We start from the raw sequence: 20,170 nt of genomic DNA, 5'->3' as shown, positions 1-20,170 counted from the left end.
CTATGTACGTCGACGACGACCATAAGAACTGGGACGAAATCCTTCCGTACGTCACGTTTGCCTACAATACTGCCCTTCAAGAGACGACGGAATTCACGCCATTTCGTTTGGTACACGGTCGTGAAGTCGTGACTATGTTGGACACGATGTTGTTGCCCGATATTGCCCGCCCATCTGTTGCCGACGCTGATGCATTCGTTCGCCATGCAGAGGATGCCCGCCGGCTGGCTCGGCAACGAACCTGCGTGCGGCAAGAAGTCGATGCTCACCGCTATAACCTCCATCACCGCGAAGTCATTTTCCAGCCTGGCGATCAAGTGTGGGTTTGGAGCCCCATCCGTCTGCGCGGTCGCTCCGAGAAGCTTTTGCGCCGTTACTTCGGCCCCTACGAAGTACTCCGCCAACTCAGCGACGTTACGTATGAAGTGCGCCCGCAAGGGGGTGTTCGTTCTTCCAGACGCCCGCCGACATCCGAAATTGTGCACGTCGCAAGACTCAAGCCATACCATGCCCGCTAGGACAACTCTCACCACGTTCGGTGCCTGGGATTCTGTTAACACCAACACGTGGCTCCCCCTCACTGTCAGGCATCGAGTCGATGCCTTTCCAGAGGGGAGGGGCAATGCCGCACTTAGTTTAGCCATCACGCTACCGGCTCCCCCGTGCGGTCTGTCTTCGACCTTTGCCGCGCGCCGGACTTCGTCCTCTTCCGCTCGGTGCTAGGCCCTGCCGGCTACGCTCTGCGCAGTGTGCTCGCCAGGTACTGTTCTGCTAGGGATTGAACGTCCTACCGGCGTCCGTGACAATATCGAACCCACAACGTGCAGGAGCCCACGAGGCAACAAAGCTGGCTTTTGAGTGACGCCACGAAGGACGTGACGTTCCACCACTCTTCGCTTTCGCTGCGAACTTAAGAACAATGCCCAGCATTGAGTCCGAACACTGCGCGCACACTCCGAAGGCGCTCCCCGGGATGGCCAGCCGGTAGCGCACACTGAAGCAGCAATGGCGGTTACTTGACGATGGAAAGGGTGGCGGGTGGAGGATGTATTTGTTTATGGGGTTTAACGTCCCAAAGCGACTCAGGCTACAAGGGACACCGTAGTGAAGGTCTCCGGAAATCTCTACCGCCTGGGGTCCTTTAACGTAGGGTGAATTAGTGGATTTGGCAATCGGCTGCTTATCCCACCAGCATCGATGGAGCCGAAATTATAAACCTCCTGTGTGGTCTCTACTACATCAGTGTGTGTTGTTCTTCACAAAACAGCCGCTGGTCAATTTCGTTCGGAGCACGCGATGCTGGAAAATATCTTGAAAGGCATAGCAGTGGTGCTGGAGGCCGGGGGTATTGTGAAAGGGCGCACGTTTGTCTAATTCTCTAGTGGTCACTATAGCTCGAACCACTGCACGATGCATGCTACGCGTGGAGCACAACTATGGGGTGTCTGGTGTCATGTCCAAGCTGGTAGAAGTTCCGCAAGGGCCGCACACTCTCATTTACGATTCGATATTGAGGCGTATAGATACCCCTTGCAAATGTTTTTAGGCAGTCTACAGATTGTCCATTCACTTCGGTCTATAAAGTCTATAGACTCTCTGCAGACAAACACTACAGAACAGCCTATAGGCAACACCTATCATATAGACAGTAGACTTTTTCTGTAAACAGTCTACAGAGTATATATAGACAAAAATAAATATCTATAGCAAGGCAATAGTCTATAAGAAGTCCATCTATAGGCTGTCTATAGGCTGCCTATAGACCATTTTCGTAGGCGACGTTCCCTTATTCCACATCATTAGAGCGAAGGACTGCAGTTCCATTTCTCCAGGGTTGACACCTGAACAGGGCCCATTTAAAATATTCGTCAGGCAGTGCAGTAGCAAGGAGAACAGCAAAAGAACCCACACTTTCCTTTTTGCGCAATCTTTCTTTTTTTCGGGTACGTCAAGGAAACTTGTGCACTCGTCACCATGACATCCGTCAACGTCACCGACAGTTGCTCACCCGCGCCAGAGGAAGCTCCCCTGTGAGCAAGTGCAGAAGATATAAGAGACTGTGCATCGGCAAGCACTTGGACCCGGCGTTCCATGAGTGTTCCTCCAATTTTTAACGCGCTCTACAACAAAAACGGCATATCGAAGCGCACAAGCCAGTAATGTGCTCAACTCTGGCGGCGGTCCTCCACAACCTCACCTGTGAGAGCTTCCCGTCCCCAGCTGACAGGTGGGACGGCGTCGGCGTACCGTCAGCACCCACGCAACGAAAGCACTGCACAGAGTGTCTGCGATTCCTCACCCTGGAACCGCCCAGCCGCTGCCTTCTGCGGCGAGGGATACATGAAATGGCGATCAGCGATGATCATGACAAAGGCAACTATATCGTCAACTGCGAACTAAATCGCGTTTCTGTTGTTTATTCGTTGAGAGCACAAGCAGAGCGCGCGTGCACCGGAGCTTGTTTTCCGTACGCAAATTCGGCAAAGTTTCGACTACTTAATTTTACTGTAGAGCGTGAGTTATGAATCCCCCTCCCTCCGTGCCATATACCGCAGCGGTGGCCAAGTGGTTCACGTCCGCCTCGCATGCGGGAGGTGCGGTTTTCGATCCCCAGTGCCGCCGGGTACCACCGGTTATACAATGGGTACAACCTTTTCCCTGGTCTGGTGCTCGGCTTATATAGGGTGACATGTTTGGAAAATGGGTCTCACCCTACCTTGAGAAATTGAAAATAACTTGTGTCACGTCGCTCTTTGGCCATAGATGCCCTTGCGTCATAAAAATCCATAATCCTGAACTCTCCGTGCCAAGAGGTCTCCTGTGCCCTGGCAGTCGTTTGCATGAAATATTGACGTCACCACACAGCGAAGTCACATGAGTAATTGTTTTCGGACACTGTCATGTAGAACATTGACCGCAAATCGGTAATCCGGCTTATTCACTAGTTCTTATCACCCAACACGATCTGCGCTCATATCCTTGGTTCAAAGTTTCTTACACTTAAACCTGACGGTGCTTGAAGGCAAGTACAAGCGTTTCAGCGTCAAAGGTGCGAGGGTCGGACCCACTAGCCGTACATCTCCAAGCGGCTAGCTTGGCGCATTTGGCCACCTATTCTTGTTTTCCGGTGTCATAATGATTACGGTGAAGCTTCACCGCTTGATTAATGACACAAAAAAGGAATATACACGTATACATGAATATTCTACACGGATAACTACAATGAACGGGCATATAATGTGAACTAAAAACAAGAGACTCGGATACACTACTGGCATACGGATTAGCAACTGTCATACACCTTCAGTAAAATCAGACAACCCAGAAAATACAATCAATATGCAACCATTGCCCGATCGCCGTTCCCATCCGGGCACTGCGAAAAGAGCACGTAACACCCGCGTGACGCGCGCTCGTATATAGGCGTGGCTAGCGCTCTGTGGCCGCGTGGTTTCAGGCGAATGGTTTCGCCTTCGCCTGTATTCCGCCCCGAAATTCCTTGCGCCGCAGTGGTGACGAGAATACAGTTTTAGAAAATTTGAAACAGATAAGGATGCTATCTTACGCTGTGCTACAAACCTTTCAATAAATGAGGTGTCTTGCAGTAGAAGTTAACTATTCAATTAACACGTGTTAGGTGTATTTTGATGCACACCACCACTTACAATGCAATGCCACACGCACAGAGCGCTCTCAACCCAAAAAAGCCTGTTTAAACAAATTTTTAGCCATAGATGAAACACCCTGTATACGCCAGGCAAAAAATTGGATGACGCTTAGGATTCGCGTCTAAGAGTGGACGCGACAGCGTTTTGCAGCGTTATAGGAGTCGTTCTACGCGACGCCTTGCCCGTTGGACAATTTAATGAAATGAGGTCTGTCTCACATATCTCGGTGGACGCCAATGCCGCGCCGTAATGGAAGGAAAATGAAATGAAAATTGGTTTTAAGGGAAAGGAAATGACGCCTGTCTCACAAATCTCGGTGGACACCCGAACCACGCCGTAAGCGAAGGAATATTTTCGAAGCGCGTTGTCGACAACTACAACTATACGACGCCGACGGCTTTTCGGCAGAACGGGCTGTCTACGCATTCGCAAAAAGAGAGAACGCACCTTTGACAGGCCACACAGAACATGGAAGTAACAATAAACACGGCACACATAAACACGACAATCGCATTTCTAACTATATGTAAAATAAAAGAGATCACCATGCGTTCTCCTCCCCCGCCTCCTCCGAACGGTCAATACAAGTATAAGGAGCTGCTCGGCTTTAGAGCCGTAGTACACGGGTTCGAAATCGACTGCGGCAGCAGCGTTTCGATGGAGGCGAAACGCAGAAGGCGCCCTTTAACTGTGCGATGTCAGCGCAGCAGTAGATCCTACAGACAGTGCCTGGAGCGCGAGTAGTCCGAATGGCTCCCTGTCCCTCTCTTGTTCTCTCCTCCAAATTGGGCAATAGCGTAGCGCCACTTAGCTTCCACGACTCCGAACTGCTCTCTAACGGACACGTCTCGTGGAATTTCGCTCATTTCCTATCAGCTAAAGTACTTTCAAAAATTTTTAAAGTTATTGCAATCATAATTTCTATAATAACAATACTAAAATAAAACTAGTGAAGTTGGGTAATAGGCTGCCTTCACTACATGGCCCCTCAATAAAACAGGTGGACAATCGCAATGCTGGGGAAAAGGGCAGGGCTCTGCAGGCACTTACTAAAGGAAGGTACCAGTTAAGATCCCCAGCTGATCGAAATTACCCTGCAGCCCTCTACTACTGCACTTCTCTTTCCCGCCTTCCACCCCTCCATCACGGCGCGGCTTAGGTGTCCATCGAGAGGTGAGACAGTTGCTGCGTCTAATTTTCTCAAAACAGATTTTGAACCCGCTGTTCCCGGGTTCGAACCCGTCCGCGGAAGCTGTGTTTCGATGGGGGAGAAATGCTAAGGCGCCCTTGAGCTCTGCCATGTCAGTGCTCGTTAAAGATCCCCCGTGGTCGAAATTATTCCAGAGCCCTCCACTACGGCACCTTTCTTCTTTCACTCCCTCTTTTATTCCTTCCATTACGGCGTGGTTCAGGTGTCCACCAATATCCGAGACATACACTACGCCATTTACTTTCCTCAAAACCAATTTTAATAATAATAATAATAATAATAATAATAATTGGTTTGGGGGAAAGGAAATGGCGCAGTGTCTATCTCATATATCGTTGGACACCTGAACAGCGAATGGAAGAGGTACTGTAGTGGAGGTATCCGGAATAATTTCGACCACTTTTTGATCTTTAACGTGCGCTGACTTCGCACAGCACACGTACGGGCGCCTTAGCGTTTTGTCTCCATAAAAACGCAGCCGCCGCGGTCGGATACGAACCCGGCAGTCCTCAAAAACCAATTTTCAATTTTTTTTCTTTCATGTAAGGAAGCAAATGTAAACGCCCTGTTTTCACCATCCTGAGTGTACGCAGTAGTCAGCTTGGAAAAGTGAACTGCTTTCCAAGTATCCATTACCGGTCAGACCATAAAGACAAGTCAGGCATAACGTCGGCCATGGAGAACTTCAGTATGTTCGTCAGCCCACACAGTAAGCTTGGCAGGTGTCTTTATGGCAACTATTTCAATGGAGCTAAATATTGCTGCCAAGCGTGGTTCGTGGAGGCACACCTTAAAATGCGTGTCCGCGATAAGGGTAATTCTCGCCGCAAACTTAATAGCGTCCTAATCGTCGGCGGCGTCTTAATAAGCCGGCAGCGTTCTGTTTCAGGTTGGTAATTTTTGATACCCAATCACAGTCAGGAGCGTACTAAACTCATTCTAAGAAGAAGTCAATAGTGTCAGTTTTGAGAACGTAGCGTTCCACTCTCGGTCAAGTTTCATTTTCAGTCGGGGGCGTTTCATTCTTAACCTCGGTCGGATGCGTATATGCCCTACAGTGCAGTCTCAGTGGACAGACTCAAAATATATCGTCCCGTCAACTGCGGCGACGGGCAGCAACCATTACAGAGAACAGATTTGTACTCGGCTGCGTAAAGAGACGTCCGCGAACTGCGCCGTCTGTCCGTATTGCAGTGCAATGGGGACGTCCGCGGAGAATGAGAAACCTGGAGCTGTCCAGAACCAGTAGCTCCCGTACGTACTACTCGGAGGCGCCGAATGCACTGGCAAAAAATTTAGAACAAGCGGAACCACTAAGCCTACCCCATGGTCGCCCGGCCTCTAAGAGAGCCTAGGCGGCGGCCAGAGTCCGAAAAAATCATTCGCCATCCAGTTGCTATAATGAAACGCGTCATTATTTTATTCCAAGCATTTTCATCGACGCACTCCAATGGACAGAATTCTTTAAGTTTCAGTAGAACGTGGCAATTCCCGACACTAGGGATAGTCGCAGAGACTCATGGCCACCATAGCCTCCCCGACCGACGGGGCGCCGTGAGTGTGAATCGCCGCCATCTTGCACCGCTTCAAGCTATTATAGGCTTAGCGAATACGTAGAATCCCCCTCCACAGTAAAATGCCTCGCAGGCGAAGCACGCTGTCCAGAATCAGATCGCACACTCAAATGCTGGCTACATCAAGTTACCGGCCGTAGACTGAAAGACAGACGCAGAGAGTACATCGGCTAAACTAGCAGAGAAGTGCGTCGAACTCTGCAACGCATGCAGCTACGTTTGCAGAACAGAGAACGCTTCGATCGCCGGGCAAATGAAAATGTAGGCTGCTTAATAATGCCTAGACGCTCAAATCACACTGCACTGAATTACCTCTGTCTCGCTATGAACCCCCCTGCCTACCATCGCAGCTCTGGTATGAATGAAATCGCTGAGCATTTCATGTGGACCCTGCAGTACTCACCATGTGGGGTGACGTGTCGATCCGTCGCAGTGACTGCCGCTGTGGAAAGCTGCTGCCGGTGGCCTGTAAGTACAGCTGCAGGTGTCCTCCAGTGCGTATCCGGTAAATCCAATTTTCGGCCGCGGAGAGTGGGCACTGGCTTCCATCATCCTGGTCACACGTTGAAGACGCGACTGGTTAGGCGGATGTGCTATGTGGGAAGGCCGCTTCAGCGGAGCACCGTGCGATCACGTGACCTCCTTTTCTCTCTGCTTCCTTTTAGTAGGGGTATTTTTTAACCTACACTCAGTGCAAGCTGGTGTACGTGAGTGGAGGGCGTGGCTAAAGCTGTGACGTGAGGCGATCCACTCGTCTGCACTAGCGGCGGCCAATAGCGTGATACCGATCGTCGCCGTCCTAGGGAGCAGACGACAAGCTCTGAATGTTAAAGTCGTCGTAATACACTACAAGATGAGATGAAGATATATGTACCTCAAAACGTTTTTGCGTGGTGTTTATGAGGGTAGAGAAATGCAAAGGACATTTTTGTTTACCCTCAAATGGAGCGCAATACACAAACTTGTCTGCTAAGCCCATGCATGGAGCGTACCACGAAGCTGTCGCTAAATTTCTTGCGCAGTAAGTCGGATGAAGGGTCGATGACGAGTTCCTCGTGCAAAATACAAAGCATCCATTCATCTGTCGTGACTTGGGGAACAGCGTTATGCGCCGCGTTGAAATTGAAACCGGCGTTCCGCGGCATATGGGTGCGACTTTCGATGGCTGTTTCTCGACTCTCAGTCAACGGGCTGGCCGACCGCTTTGAGACACCGCTGTATTAATACACAGACGTGAAAGACGATACTGTAAGCTTAGGAAGCTTCGCACTATTATACATAGATACGTAGATTACCATGTATGCAAATATAACTATATTTTTCACGTGAGTCGCCCAGCGCTGATACCAACTGAACGAACGCGGCGTATACCCAAACGCGAAGTACCGTTCAGCAGAGTAAAATAAGTACTTTCAGTCGTTCAAGCGATTTTATCTTCGTCGAAGGTAAGGTTGCCACTATCTTAGGGGCATGGGTGCACCGCCCCAACGGTAACGTCCTCATCGCGGAGGAACGTCACGGACTTTCGAGGCTGCGCTGCAACCGCTGGCGGCATTTACCATCATAAAATGTCGTTGTGCTTTTGAAACGCGCCCCTTCTTTTTTCGTCTGCTATCCTACACCTCCAAAGAAAGCGGTGCAGAAAGTGTAGCTTTCGTTCTACACTACGCGTAAAAGAAATGCGCCCGTGTAGATTGGCGGGGCTAATTTTGCTACACTGAAAAAAATCAAACCATGCTACACTGGCTACACTAGTGCAGCAAGTGTAGGTAAAAAAAAATAGCCCTAGTGTCTTGTGCTCCCGCTCGCGTCTATCTTCGGCCCCAATTGCTCAGTTCCGAGCTCCAGGACCATCTCCTCGTGTACACCGACTGCTCAGTGGCCCGTGACATCTGCTCCCTTGCTGCGGCGGCCACCATCCCCGCCCTGCGACTGCACAGCCAGCAACACGAAGCATTCCTGGGCTCCTCCACCACTACGCATTTGATGGGGATCCGGCTCGGGCTGGACCTGCTGCTCACCCTCGGCCCTCCGCCGCCCAGGAGTGCTTAGCTGTGCGACTTCCGCGCCGCCCACAGCCGCCTGCAATCTAACGGACGCGGTACCCCACTAGTGCGGGAAATTCGCTTGCGCATCGAGAGCCTCGCGCAGAGAGGTTGTGCCGTGCGTGCACAGTGGGTGCCCGGTCACTGCGGCATCGCCGGCAATGAAGAAGCTGACGACCTCGCGACCGCTGCACACCAACTACCTGCCAGCGATCTCCCCCTTGCGTTGGAGGATGTGCGTGCGGCCATCCATGGCCATCTCCGAAAGCAGCACCCCGACCCACGCATTGCGGGAGGTGAGCGCATCGACAGTGTCACCGGCTGTCGCGCACTTACACGGTCACAACGTGCAATTATCCTCCGCGCGCGTATTGGCTGCGTGTGGCCCGGGAAACGACGGGTGCGTCACGTAATCGCGACTAGTGATGTGTGTGACGAATGCGGTGAAGTGGAAACACAAGAAAACCTGCTCCTTCCCTCTGCCGCGTTCGCCGATGCTCGTCGCGATATTCTCGCGGCCTATAGGGCGCAGGGCAATCTACCAGACTCCATCAAGACGCTATTGTGGGCGCAGGGCAATGAGCGCACTCGTGAGCGAACTTTGCTGAGCCTCTGTGCATTCCTCTAACACACGGGCTTGACGTCCCGTCTGTTCTCCGTCAGGTAGTTACACGCAGTGACCGAACGCTCCGCGAGTTCTACCTTGAACAATTAATAACTGGACGCCCCACTCCAGTTGTAACCAACACAGTGCTGTGCGGATGTGTGAATTAATTCCTCTAAAATGAACTAATCTCGCGCACGACCTGGGCACATTTCTTATTGTGTAAATAATTTGTACATATTACTTCTCCCCCTATCCTCTCTTCCTGTCCCCTTACCTCTTTCATTTCATTTCTCCATTCTGCCTGCTATCCTTTATTTCCGCTGCCCCAGCTCAGATGTTTCAGTATCGATGGCAGATGCCGGGGCTAGCAAAAATCTTTTCCTTCCTTTTTGCTATTATTTTTAATAAAACCACTACCACCACCACATCAGTTCCACTTTACTCGTAATAATAATAATTGGTTTGGGGAAAAAGGAAATGGCGCGGTATCTGTCTTATATATCGATGGACACCTGAACCGCGCCGTAAGGGAAGGAATAAAGGAGAAAGGGAAAGAAAGGAAGAAAGAGCTGCCGTAGTGGAGGGGTCCGGAATAATTTCGACCACCTGGGGATCTTTAACGTGCACTGATATCGCACAGCACACGGCCGCCTTAGCGTTTTGCCCCCATAAAAACGCAGCCGCCGCGGTCGGGTTCAAACCCGGGAACTCCGGATCAGTAGGCGAGCGCCCAAACCACTGAGCCACCGCGGCAGGTTCGAAAAATTGTTTGAAATTGGTTTTGGAGAAAAGGAAACCGCGCAGTATCTGTCTCAGATATCAGCGGACACCTGTACCGCGCCGTAAGGGAAGTGATAAAGGAGGGAGTGAAAGAAGAACGGAAGAGATGTGTACAGTAGTGGAGGGCTCCCAAATAATTTCGACCACCTGGGGATCTTTAACGTGCATTGACATCGCACACTACCAAGACTCCATCCAGACGCTATTGTGGCCGCATACAGTGCGCGCACTCGCGAGCGAACTTTGGTTAGCCTGTGTGCATTCCTCTAACACAAGGGCTTGACGTCCCGTATGTTCTCCGTCAGGTAGTTACACGCAGTGACCGAACGCTCCGCGAGTTCTAACCTGAGCGATTAATAACTGGACGCCCCACTCCAGTTGCAGTCAACGCAATGCTGTGCGCGTGTTTTAATTCCTCTAAAATGAACTAATCACGCGCACAACCTTGACGCATTTATTATTGCGTAGTTTGTATATATTACTTCTCGCCCTATCCTCTCTTCCTGTCCCCTCACCTTTCATTTAATTTCTTCGTTCTGCCTGCTATCATTTATTTCCGCTGCCAAAGCTCGGGTGCTCAGTATCGATGGCAGATGCCGGGGCTAGCAAAAATCTTTTCCTTCCTTTTTACTATTATTTTAATAAAAAAGCCACTACCACCACCACATCGCACAGCAGCGTTTCTCCTTTATCAAAACCCACCCGCCGCGGTCGCGTTAGAACCCGGGAACTCCGGATCCGTAGCCGAGCGCCCTAACCGCTGTGCCCCCAGGTGGTCGAATTTATTCTTGAGCCCTCCACTAAGGCACCTCTTTCTTCCTGTCTTCTTTGACTCCCTCCTTTATTCCCTTCCTTACGACGCAGTTCGGGTATCCGCCGAGATGAGAGACAAATACTGCGCCATTTCCTTTAACGACAAGCTGGCGGAACTGGGGCTGCACAACACGTTCGACGAGAGTTAAGCAGGGCACAAGTCATGTCATAGATCCAAAGGCTAAGGAACTCGGCAACAGGGAGGGCCCTCCTAAGAATGCTGAACTATTAGTGGGTCCTGGACAAAGAGGATAGATCGGCAAACATCCCAGACGAAATACCTCGAACCTACCAGGTTAGCCCTATACCCAGGAATAAGGAACCAAATCTACGCGCAGCCAGAAGACAGGCAAGGGCTGCATATGTAGAGGCGAAGATAGCCACACAAGATCACAAGATCAGGTAGTCTACACTGACTCCACTCTGTACCCGTGGACTCGTAGCCAAAGCATCAAGAAAACGGTATCGGTTGTCACATCAAAGGAGGGTGGCCTCATCAGCGGCGCATCCGCGAGAAATGGGACGATAACTGAGGCAGAGGAGATCACCGCAGCTCTAGCGGCAGCCGAGGGTTATCGCACCAACAAATCTCACAATCATAACCAATTCCCAAGTAGCATGCAGACGCTACATGGTAAGAATAATCAGCAAGAAATCACTAAGGATTCTCTGGAAAATGCAGTGAACCAACGAAAAGATCCAACATAGTATCTACTGAGTACCAGGACACGCCGCAGTCGAAGGCATTCTGAAGGCGGACAAGCGAGCTCGCGAGCTTACTATCCGAGCTGGTGCGTCAACCGCCTCGGATGGCCCGGAGATAACGGTAGAGCTCACGTACGCAGCTATCCTACACCTCATCAAAGGCAGAAGACGAAAATATCCCTAGCCACATCCTCTGCTAACACAATATGAAGCGACAAGTTGGAGAAGACTCCAAACAGGAGCCCTCCACAACCTTCACGTTTCTAGATGAGATGTATCCGGAGCAGTATAGGCATACATGTCCGTGGTGCGGGGCAACCCCTACGTTGTATCATATCACATGGGAATGCATACACAATGTAGCTTTCCGAGGTAACAAAGAGCCAAATGCGGAGCAGTGGGAGGACAGGCTAACCAGCAGCCAGCTCAAGTTCCAAAGAGACCTAGTGAGCCACGCATGCCGGATGGCCAGGGACAGTGGCGCCTTGGACTAGGGGCGCCAACCACGCTCAGCCTGGAACACATCGGAAATCTTCGGGCAAGCAGCAAGGCTCCTTTATTAGAGCAATAAAGTTTAATCACTAACTCACTCATTCGCTTACCCCGGCTACTGATCCGGAGTACCCGCGTTCGAACTCGACCGCGGCGGCAGCGTTTCGATGGAGGCGAAGCGCAAGAGGCGCCCGTGTGCTGTTAGATGTCAGTGCATGTTAAAGATCCCCAGGGGGTCTAAATTATTCCGGACCCCTACACTACGGCACTTCTTTCTTCCTTTCTTCTTTAAGTCCCTCCTTTAAACCTTCTCTTACTGTGCGGTTCAGGGTCCCGCCGATTTATGAGACAGATACTGCACCATTTCCTTTCCATAAAACCAATATTCGCTTTCAGTAAAGGCGGGGAACGCTCTCAACGTTACAGACGCCAAAAAGGGCCTACTTACCCGATGCACCACAGGTTTCGCTCTCTAACCAGATTAAGCATTAGTAAAACCGCAGCTAATTTTTTTTTTACCCTCCGCTACGGCTCCTCATTCTGTCTTCTTTCAGTCCTACCTCCCTCCCTTCTCTTACAGCGCCGTTCAGATGTCTACAGAGATTTGAGACAATTACTGCGTCATTTCCTTTCCTCAAAAACCGATTTTATATTATTTTGTTAACAATAAAAGCGATTATTGGGGGCATTTCATGAATATTTTCTTTTTAAGCTCCGTCTCCTCTTCGCTTACGTGACTTTTCTTCTCCCTTTGTAGCTCTCGCGAATTACGTCATACCGTTAAAGTGTTCATCACCATCGCACCGTCCGCTCGTGTCGTGCTTGTGGCACAGAATTTCTCTGGGGCATCTTGCAGTGGACGTTAATAAAGGACCCGCTAGTCACGCCATATGGTTTAGTGATGCTACCTGTAGATTATAAACGGGTTGTGCCATACGAGTCATTCATCGTGCTGTTCCTCCACAGTGTATGAAGAACGAGAATGGCAGTTAGACACGCTGATGGAGATTACAAACACCTTTGCAATTCTTAGAGCGAGCAACCTCACTCAATGGATGTTGAATGATACTGGCAAAGTTAGAACTTTCTGTAATCACAAGCGCAGACTCAGTTGTGGCTGCCACTTTGATTATTATTGTATCGGGAATTGTTATTTAGCTCTGCTGCTGTTGTCTTTTTGACCCCTGAATCGGAAATAAACAAAAGCGCCGACAACATTCTGTTGTTGTGCGGTGGCCAGCGAAGCTTCTCTTCGCGACATCGCGAGAAAGAAACACAGGCGCAGAGAAGTCACGACAATGATTTCAGGAGGCCTGGCTGACTTTAGACACTCATACAAATACAGTCATGGTCCATCAACATTTCGAGCAGCCGTCTCTTCGCCTTCGATGCCAAATATTTACTGTATAAGTAATATCTTCTCGTTCTGCAGTTCAGATCGAATTCCAGTATTATCGTTCATGTTGCATTTGAAATTGATAGTACATTGGCATTGAACGGCAACGGGCGTCTGAAGTCGCTCCATGAAAGGCGACCGCTTCGGCCGGGCTTCCTTGAGCTCAACAGCAAGAAAAGAAGGGAGTCTTAACACCGTAGGGATTTAAAGGTGGAGGGTCAATTGCCGTTCCGCTGAGGGGTTAGAAGCTACAGCACTCAAAGAAGTAGGCCTAGCATCGGCAGATTCCAATCCTTTTATTATAACCGGGCATTTCGCTCCGAGTCACTGGTCTCAAGGGCGAATCCCGGCGTGATATCGAAACAATGCGGTATGGCGCGCTGCTCGATTTGCTAGACGGAGAGCGCGGATGCATCAATAGACGCCGCCAGGAGCTCTCCAGGAGGAGGTGCTGGGTCCGGGTGGCTGTTGTGAGCAAACAGCTTCTCACAGAAGCCACGCGGGATGTGTCCCCCAGTCTTGTGGGAACCGCCTGAAGGAAGCGGCTGCGTTGCAAACTCTGCGCATCATATCAGGCAAAGCCGCTCTCCGATGTGTTGTGCTCACGTGCTGAGCAATGGTGGCGGTGCTCCCGATGTGTTGCTGGCACTCGCGACACGTCGGAGGCGGCAGTGGCCGGGGCGTCGTTGCGCTCATGCTCGTACACTTCGTGGGTTGCGAGCCTGGTGGAAAGTTGGAAGTTGACTCGGCACTGCAGAACGTACTGGAGGCGTCCTCTGCGCTGGGAGGTGTGGAGTTGCTGCACGGAGGAGAAACTTGGGTTCGTATGTGCTATCGCGATTAAAAGTTTACGGGACGTGAGTGTGCGGGAGGAAGCTAATTTCGGTGCAGTCACGCAATCCATTCACCTGAAATTTCTTCAGGTGTTATGGAACCTGCGTGCTCTGCCCACTGGTAGCAATACCACGCTCCTGAGCTGCTAGGCTGAGCAATAATAATAATAATTGGTTTTTTGGGGGGGAAAGGAAATGGCGCAGTATCTGTCTCATATATCGTTGGACACCTGAACCGCGCCGTAAGGGAAGGGACAAAGGAGGGAGTGAAAGAAGAAAGGAAGAGATAGGTGCCGTAGTGGAGGGCTCCGGAATAATTTCGACCACCTGGGGATCTTTAACGTGCACTGACATCGCACAGCACACGGGGCACCATAGCGTTTTTTCCTCCATAAAAAACGCAGCCGCCGCGGCCCGGGTTCGAACCCGGGAACTCCGGATCAGTAGTCGAGCGCCCTAACCACTGAGCCACCGCGGCGGGTGCTAGGCTGAGCAAGAGAGTCGGTTTTGAGGAAAGGAAATCGCACAGTGGCTCACTTTACGCGTGGGAACCTCAACGACGCCGTTACAAGAAGGTACGAAGGTAGGAATCAAAGAAGAAAGAAGTGCCGTAGTGGAGATCTCCAGATTAATTTCAACAATCAGGGTATATTTTGCATGCAGTAACATCGCACAGCACACGGGCAACTTTTTCGTTTCCCCTCTATCGAAACGCTACCACCGAGGCTGGATTCCAACTAGAGATGTAAAAGGCGAAAAAAAACACATTTCTGGGAAAACACGCTTTAATAATAATAATAATAATTGGTTTTCGGGGAAAGGAAATGGCGCAGTATCTGTCTCATATATCCTTGGACACCTGAACCGCGCCGTAAGGGAAGGTATAAAGGAGGAAGTTGAAAGAATAAAGGAAGAATAGGTGCCGTAGTGGAGGGCTCCGGAATAATTTCGACCACTCTGGGGGATCTTTAACGTGCACTGACATCGCACAGCACGCGTTCTTTTTTCCTTTTTTCGCAACACGCGAAAAGAAAGAAGAAAATTTCCTAATAATTGTTTGAAGTTCAAGCAGTTATTGCTTAACATTTGCGTCTTTTTTAGGAACAATTTTGACGTACATCACATGGATGCGCCGGGCTGAACCTAAACAATAAATATTTAATGTTTGATCTCAGGAATCCAGTAGAGTAATATCGCTGCACACGCTGCAGCCTGGCGCACACGGCACAAAATGTGAAATGTTTCAGCACACGTCAGCGGTTTTCTCCGAATACAATTCATCTGAGCGAGCAAAGGCCTTACTTAGCAGGCTTGCTACGGTAACGTCTAGTGCCGCATCCAGCAACAATCCCTGCGCGCGTCCCACACGGAGTGTTTATTGGCTAGTTGTGTAATTGAACAAATTTGTCCCACAAATATCAATTTATATCTACACATTCGTTTGAACTAATGGCCATTGCTATTGAGATCTGTGCTATATAGGAAATTAAAAATCTGTTCTTGTCATGTTTCCCATTTTTAGCAAAATTTCCCATTTTCTTTAAAAAACTCGCAACATTTTCTTTAATGCCATTCAGACTTGAAGGAAATCTTACATGTCTAGTTCGAACCCATGTATTCCCTGCTCAGTAGCCGAGCCTCCAAATCACTGAGCGACCGCGGCGAGACCCATACAACGTGGTGTTCTTTGGCGTGGCGAACCTTTCAAATTAGTCACGGCAAAGCATACGAGCCTTGAACAGAACATATGTGCCGACCAGCTCGGGCTACGGACGCATGGCTCGTGCAGGGGCGAGGTAGCGGCTTTGCGTCGCGTGCCATGGAGAATATTTCCCTTTTTTCTTATTCCCTTTCTGTGCATGTTATAGAGAGATAAGTTCCCCTAACTGAGCCGAACTTACGCGGAAACGCAGCGTGCACATCAGTGCATTGAACACTGCATTCGGCTGCAATTTCGGCACAATGAAAGCTCAGGGTACCGATGTGCACACAAGTGCCACCTTTGCATCACCTGCCGCGGTAGTTCAGTGGCTACAGCGCTCGTTCCGGTGTTCGAACCCGGCCACGGCGGTCACGTTTCGATAGAGCAGAAACGCAAACGCACAAGTGTGCTGTGCACCCCGCCGCGGTGGCTCAGTGGTTAGGGCGCTCGACTACTGATCCGGAGTTCCCGGGTTCGAACCCGACCGCGGCGGCTGCGTTTTTATGGAGGAAAAACGCCAAGGCGCCCCTGTGCTGTGCGATGTCAGTGCACATTAAAGATCCCCAGGTGGTCGAAATTATTCCGGAGCCCTCCATCTACGGCACCTCCTTCTTCCTTTCTTCTTTCACTCCCTCCTTTATCCCTTCCCTTACGGCACGGTCAAGGTGTTCAACGATATATGAGACAGATACTGCGCCATTTTCTTTCCCCAAAAACCAATTATTAATTATTAAATAACCAACCAATGGCGGCACGAGCACGACACGCAAGAACGGATTCGAGGGTTGAGCAGTTTTGAACTAGCAATAATGCACTTCACTAGGTACGACATCGCATCTGCGCAAAGCATTGGCTACGTGTGGCCTGGGGAACGACGGGTGCGTCACGAAACCGCGACGAGTGATGTGTGTGATGGGTGCCGTGCAGTGGAAACACTAGAACACCTGCTCCTTCACTGTGCCGAGTTCGCCGATGCTCGTCGCGATATTCTCGCGGCCTATAGGGCGCAGGGCATACTACCAGACTCCATCACGATGCTATTGTAGCCGCAGGGCAGTGCGCGCACTCGTGAGCGAACTTTGGTGAGCCTCTGTGCATTCCTCAAACACATGGGCTTGACGTCCGGTCTGTTCTCCGTCAGGTAGTTACACGCAGTGACCGAACGCTCCGCGAGTTCCAGCTTGAAAGATTAATAACTGGACGCCCCACGCCAGTTGTAACCAACACAGTGCTGTGCACGTGTGATTTAATTCCTCTAAAATGAACTAATCACGCGCACAACCTAGAGACATTTCTTATTGTGTAAATAGTTTGTACATATTACCTCTCTCCCATCCCCCTCTTCCTGTCCCATCGCCTCTTTCATTTAATTTCTCCATTCTGCCTGCTATCCTTTATTTCCGCTGCCCCAGCTCAGGTGCTTCAGTATCGAGGGCATATGCCGGGGCTAGCAAAAATCTTTTCCTTCCTTTTTATTATTATTTTAATAAAAAAACACTTACTACTACTGCTACTACTACTACTATTTCCTTTCATGAAAAACCAATTTTAATGTTATTTTTCTTAATAGCAAAAGCGATTTATTATGGGCACTTTACGAATGTTTTCTTTTTTTTAGCTCTGTCTCCTCTTCGCCTACGTGGCATTTCATCTCCCTTTGTATCTCTCGCGAATTACGTCATACCGTTCACGTGTTCATCACCATCGCCGCCGTCCGCTCGTGTCGTGCTCGTGCCTCCATTCGTAGCGTGCCTCGGTGCAGCATTCGTCGCTGCTAGTCCGCTCTCGCTCACCGCTGCCACGTAGGTCGTTCTACCTTCATCGCCGACGCAGCAGTGGTGGGTACCAGCTGTTCCATGAAGACCGGTGACATGGACACGCCTCTCACCCCCTGCCTCGTTTCCACCTGGCGTCCTTCCATAGCGGAGACTGAAGCGAGGCACACGCAGGCTGCTGACAGTTTCGACTCTGTGGAGGTAATCCCTGACTCTCTTCCGACAATTACAGGCAGTTCAGGACGCGAAGGTGCCTAGTGGTCGTTCGGCATGTACTAGGTTCAGAATATGTTTGAATGTAGTCGTGCCATTTCTATCGGGGGCACCGATAATGTACAGTCCTTCCGCACTAAGCACAGGTGCCAGTAGTCTGAATGAAGCCGGCAGCCGTCATTTTTCAGAAAGAGTAGCTGAACAAAGGGTAGATGCATTAACGTCCGCTTTCCGTTTGTATGTATGCTCGCCCTATTAAGCGTATCATTATTGTTCAAGAGATGAACCGAAGTGGAAGACGAAAGCTATTTTTATAAGAATGTTATAGAACAACCACGATGAGTGCGCAGGCCCAGCTCACAGCCTAAGCTGCTGAAGACGCTCTGTTAAGGGAACCTTTCCGCTAGCCGTTATCGCAGTCTGACCAAAGATGCGAAGCCACACGCCGAAGCGGCTTGCATATATCACTTAAATGGAGTGGCAGGACATGAGCGAACGCGCCTTCTGAACAGAGCTTCTTGGCCGACGGCCTTGCTCTGTGCTTGAGAAGCGTCCGAGGGCGGCGCCTAATCGGTGTCATTCCCCCGCTTCCGATTGTAGTACAGGCGTTCTTGCTATATGTCCGACCGATCCATTTCTCAATTTTTCTACGCCATTCCTTGGCTTTTAGCAACCTATTCTGATGTAATCAGTGACTATTCAACGTAATTCACTGCGCACTGAGTGTTCGATGCTAAAACACTTGTTCACATTTTTAGGCGAGTTTTCCATGAATAATTCTGGCCCAGCATTCCTGTAGCAGACTCGCTCTAATAATGGCGTTAGTACTTTAAGAGCGAAAGCTCAACTCCTCTACAATGACATTCAGTGCCTCAAGAGGCCAAACCGAACTTAACTGCGAGGTGGTATGGCCCAAACTATGGTAGCATGACCACGTTATCATATGACAGCATTCAGTACCTAACCTGGAAATTTGGCTCTGAAATTTGATTTGAGACAGTGGAGACCAGGCTTAACAGAGCTTTCACTCGTATAACTAGGTTCAAGCCACGTTAAGCCCAGATTTTTTTCAATGAATATTTACAGTGAGCGAGAGCATTGCCTCATAATGAAGGACGAAATCTCTAACAATGTGCACTCTCGGAACACGCAGCATTTGATTATCGCACATCGGAGAACGGAACAGTAGCTACGAGTGAACGAGAACCTATGACTTACATACCGATGAAGTCTCCTTCCTTGTCCATGCAGCAGCTCCACATGTCCCAGCGCAGAAGGCGGCTCCAGTCAGTCCTGCCGCCTGGGGAGCAGACCATCCACGAATGCTGGGATTGCCGAGTCGACTTCCAACTTCTGACCAGGCCCGTAACCCACGAAGGATACGAGAATGATCGCTACGACGCCTCTCTCTTCTTTACCCCGCTATGCCGCATGGGCCAGCAACCGTGCAAGAGCAGAAGAACAATGGCCCTGCACGTGGGAACCCACATCGGGTAGCGGCTCTGAAGTGCGGCGATGAATCCGCCGGCGCAGCCGCTGCTCAAGGGCGTTTCTGCAGGACCTAAGGAGACTTCGCGCGCGGCTTCTGCAAGAAGCTCTTCGCGCAGAAGAGTGACCGGGACGAGCACCTCCGCCTTGAGCACGCCCGTCGGCGTCGATTTAAATATGCCTGCTATCCCACTGGAGAATATCCCAGCGCTCCAGAGTATACTGATTCGATACCACGCCAGAGTTCGCTTTTTACAGTAGTAATTGGAGTGACAGGCGTGGTTGGAATAAAAATATTCACATCTGTGTATGTTCAGAGCATCTTTTAGAGCGGTTGCTTGCGACTCATCGGCGAAACACAGAGTCCCAATTGGCACCTTCGGAACCCAACGCTTTAAGATTTGCATGGATGAAACGACAGCTTGTATGTTGCGACCAACCAGGTACGTGAAAAAATCCGGAGTGAAGTTAAGTTCCGACTTAACGGTGTGGCGTGTTACCGCTAGTCAGTCCCTTTAGCGGCCTGGGATTCTCTGCATATCACACTGCAGGCACGGAAAAAGTTTTCAATTTCTCCAACTTTTAATTCTTACAGCGAAAGCTCTTATGGCTTTGTAATCAGCCATTTAGGAGCTTCAACAGTAGCAATTGCGCTTAATGTTACGCGGGCTGCTTCATTTTTCTCAGTGAGGGCTTCAAGTGTCCACCTAAAATGTGAGCCAAGAATGCGAATTTAATTTCCTCAAATGAGAGTTTACGCCCTTTACCTTTTTATTGGTCCTCGCAGAAAAAAATAGAAAAACAAAAATGAAAAAGAGAGGAAGCCCAGTCCAGGTGACCTCCGGATGCTAAGACCCGCCGCAGTGGCT

The 20,170-nt window shown here is 50.1% G+C and overlaps 1 protein-coding gene and 1 non-coding gene across 2 annotated transcripts; one reads left to right on the top strand and one right to left on the bottom strand.

Moving 5' to 3' along the window:
* Positions 1-14,528: 14,528 nt before the first annotated feature.
* TRNAS-ACU (transfer RNA serine (anticodon ACU)) lies at positions 14,529-14,601 on the bottom strand. The gene has a single exon. It is a non-coding gene; the product is annotated as a tRNA-Ser (tRNA).
* A 3,022-nt stretch (positions 14,602-17,623) lies between these two features.
* On the top strand, positions 17,624-19,534 carry LOC144100340 (uncharacterized). The gene is made up of 2 exons (XM_077633313.1): positions 17,624-17,801; positions 19,065-19,534. The coding sequence occupies exons 1-2, from the start codon at positions 17,682-17,684 to the stop codon at positions 19,308-19,310; spliced, it is 366 nt and encodes a 121-aa protein (XP_077489439.1). The 5' UTR covers positions 17,624-17,681; the 3' UTR covers positions 19,311-19,534.
* The last annotated feature ends 636 nt before the right edge of the window (positions 19,535-20,170 follow it).

The sequence above is a fragment of the Amblyomma americanum genome, chromosome 8 (genome assembly GCF_052857255.1).
Source record: "Amblyomma americanum isolate KBUSLIRL-KWMA chromosome 8, ASM5285725v1, whole genome shotgun sequence".
Classification (NCBI taxonomy): Eukaryota; Metazoa; Arthropoda; class Arachnida; order Ixodida; family Ixodidae; genus Amblyomma; species Amblyomma americanum.
This window is presented reverse-complemented; position numbering and strand designations above follow the sequence as displayed.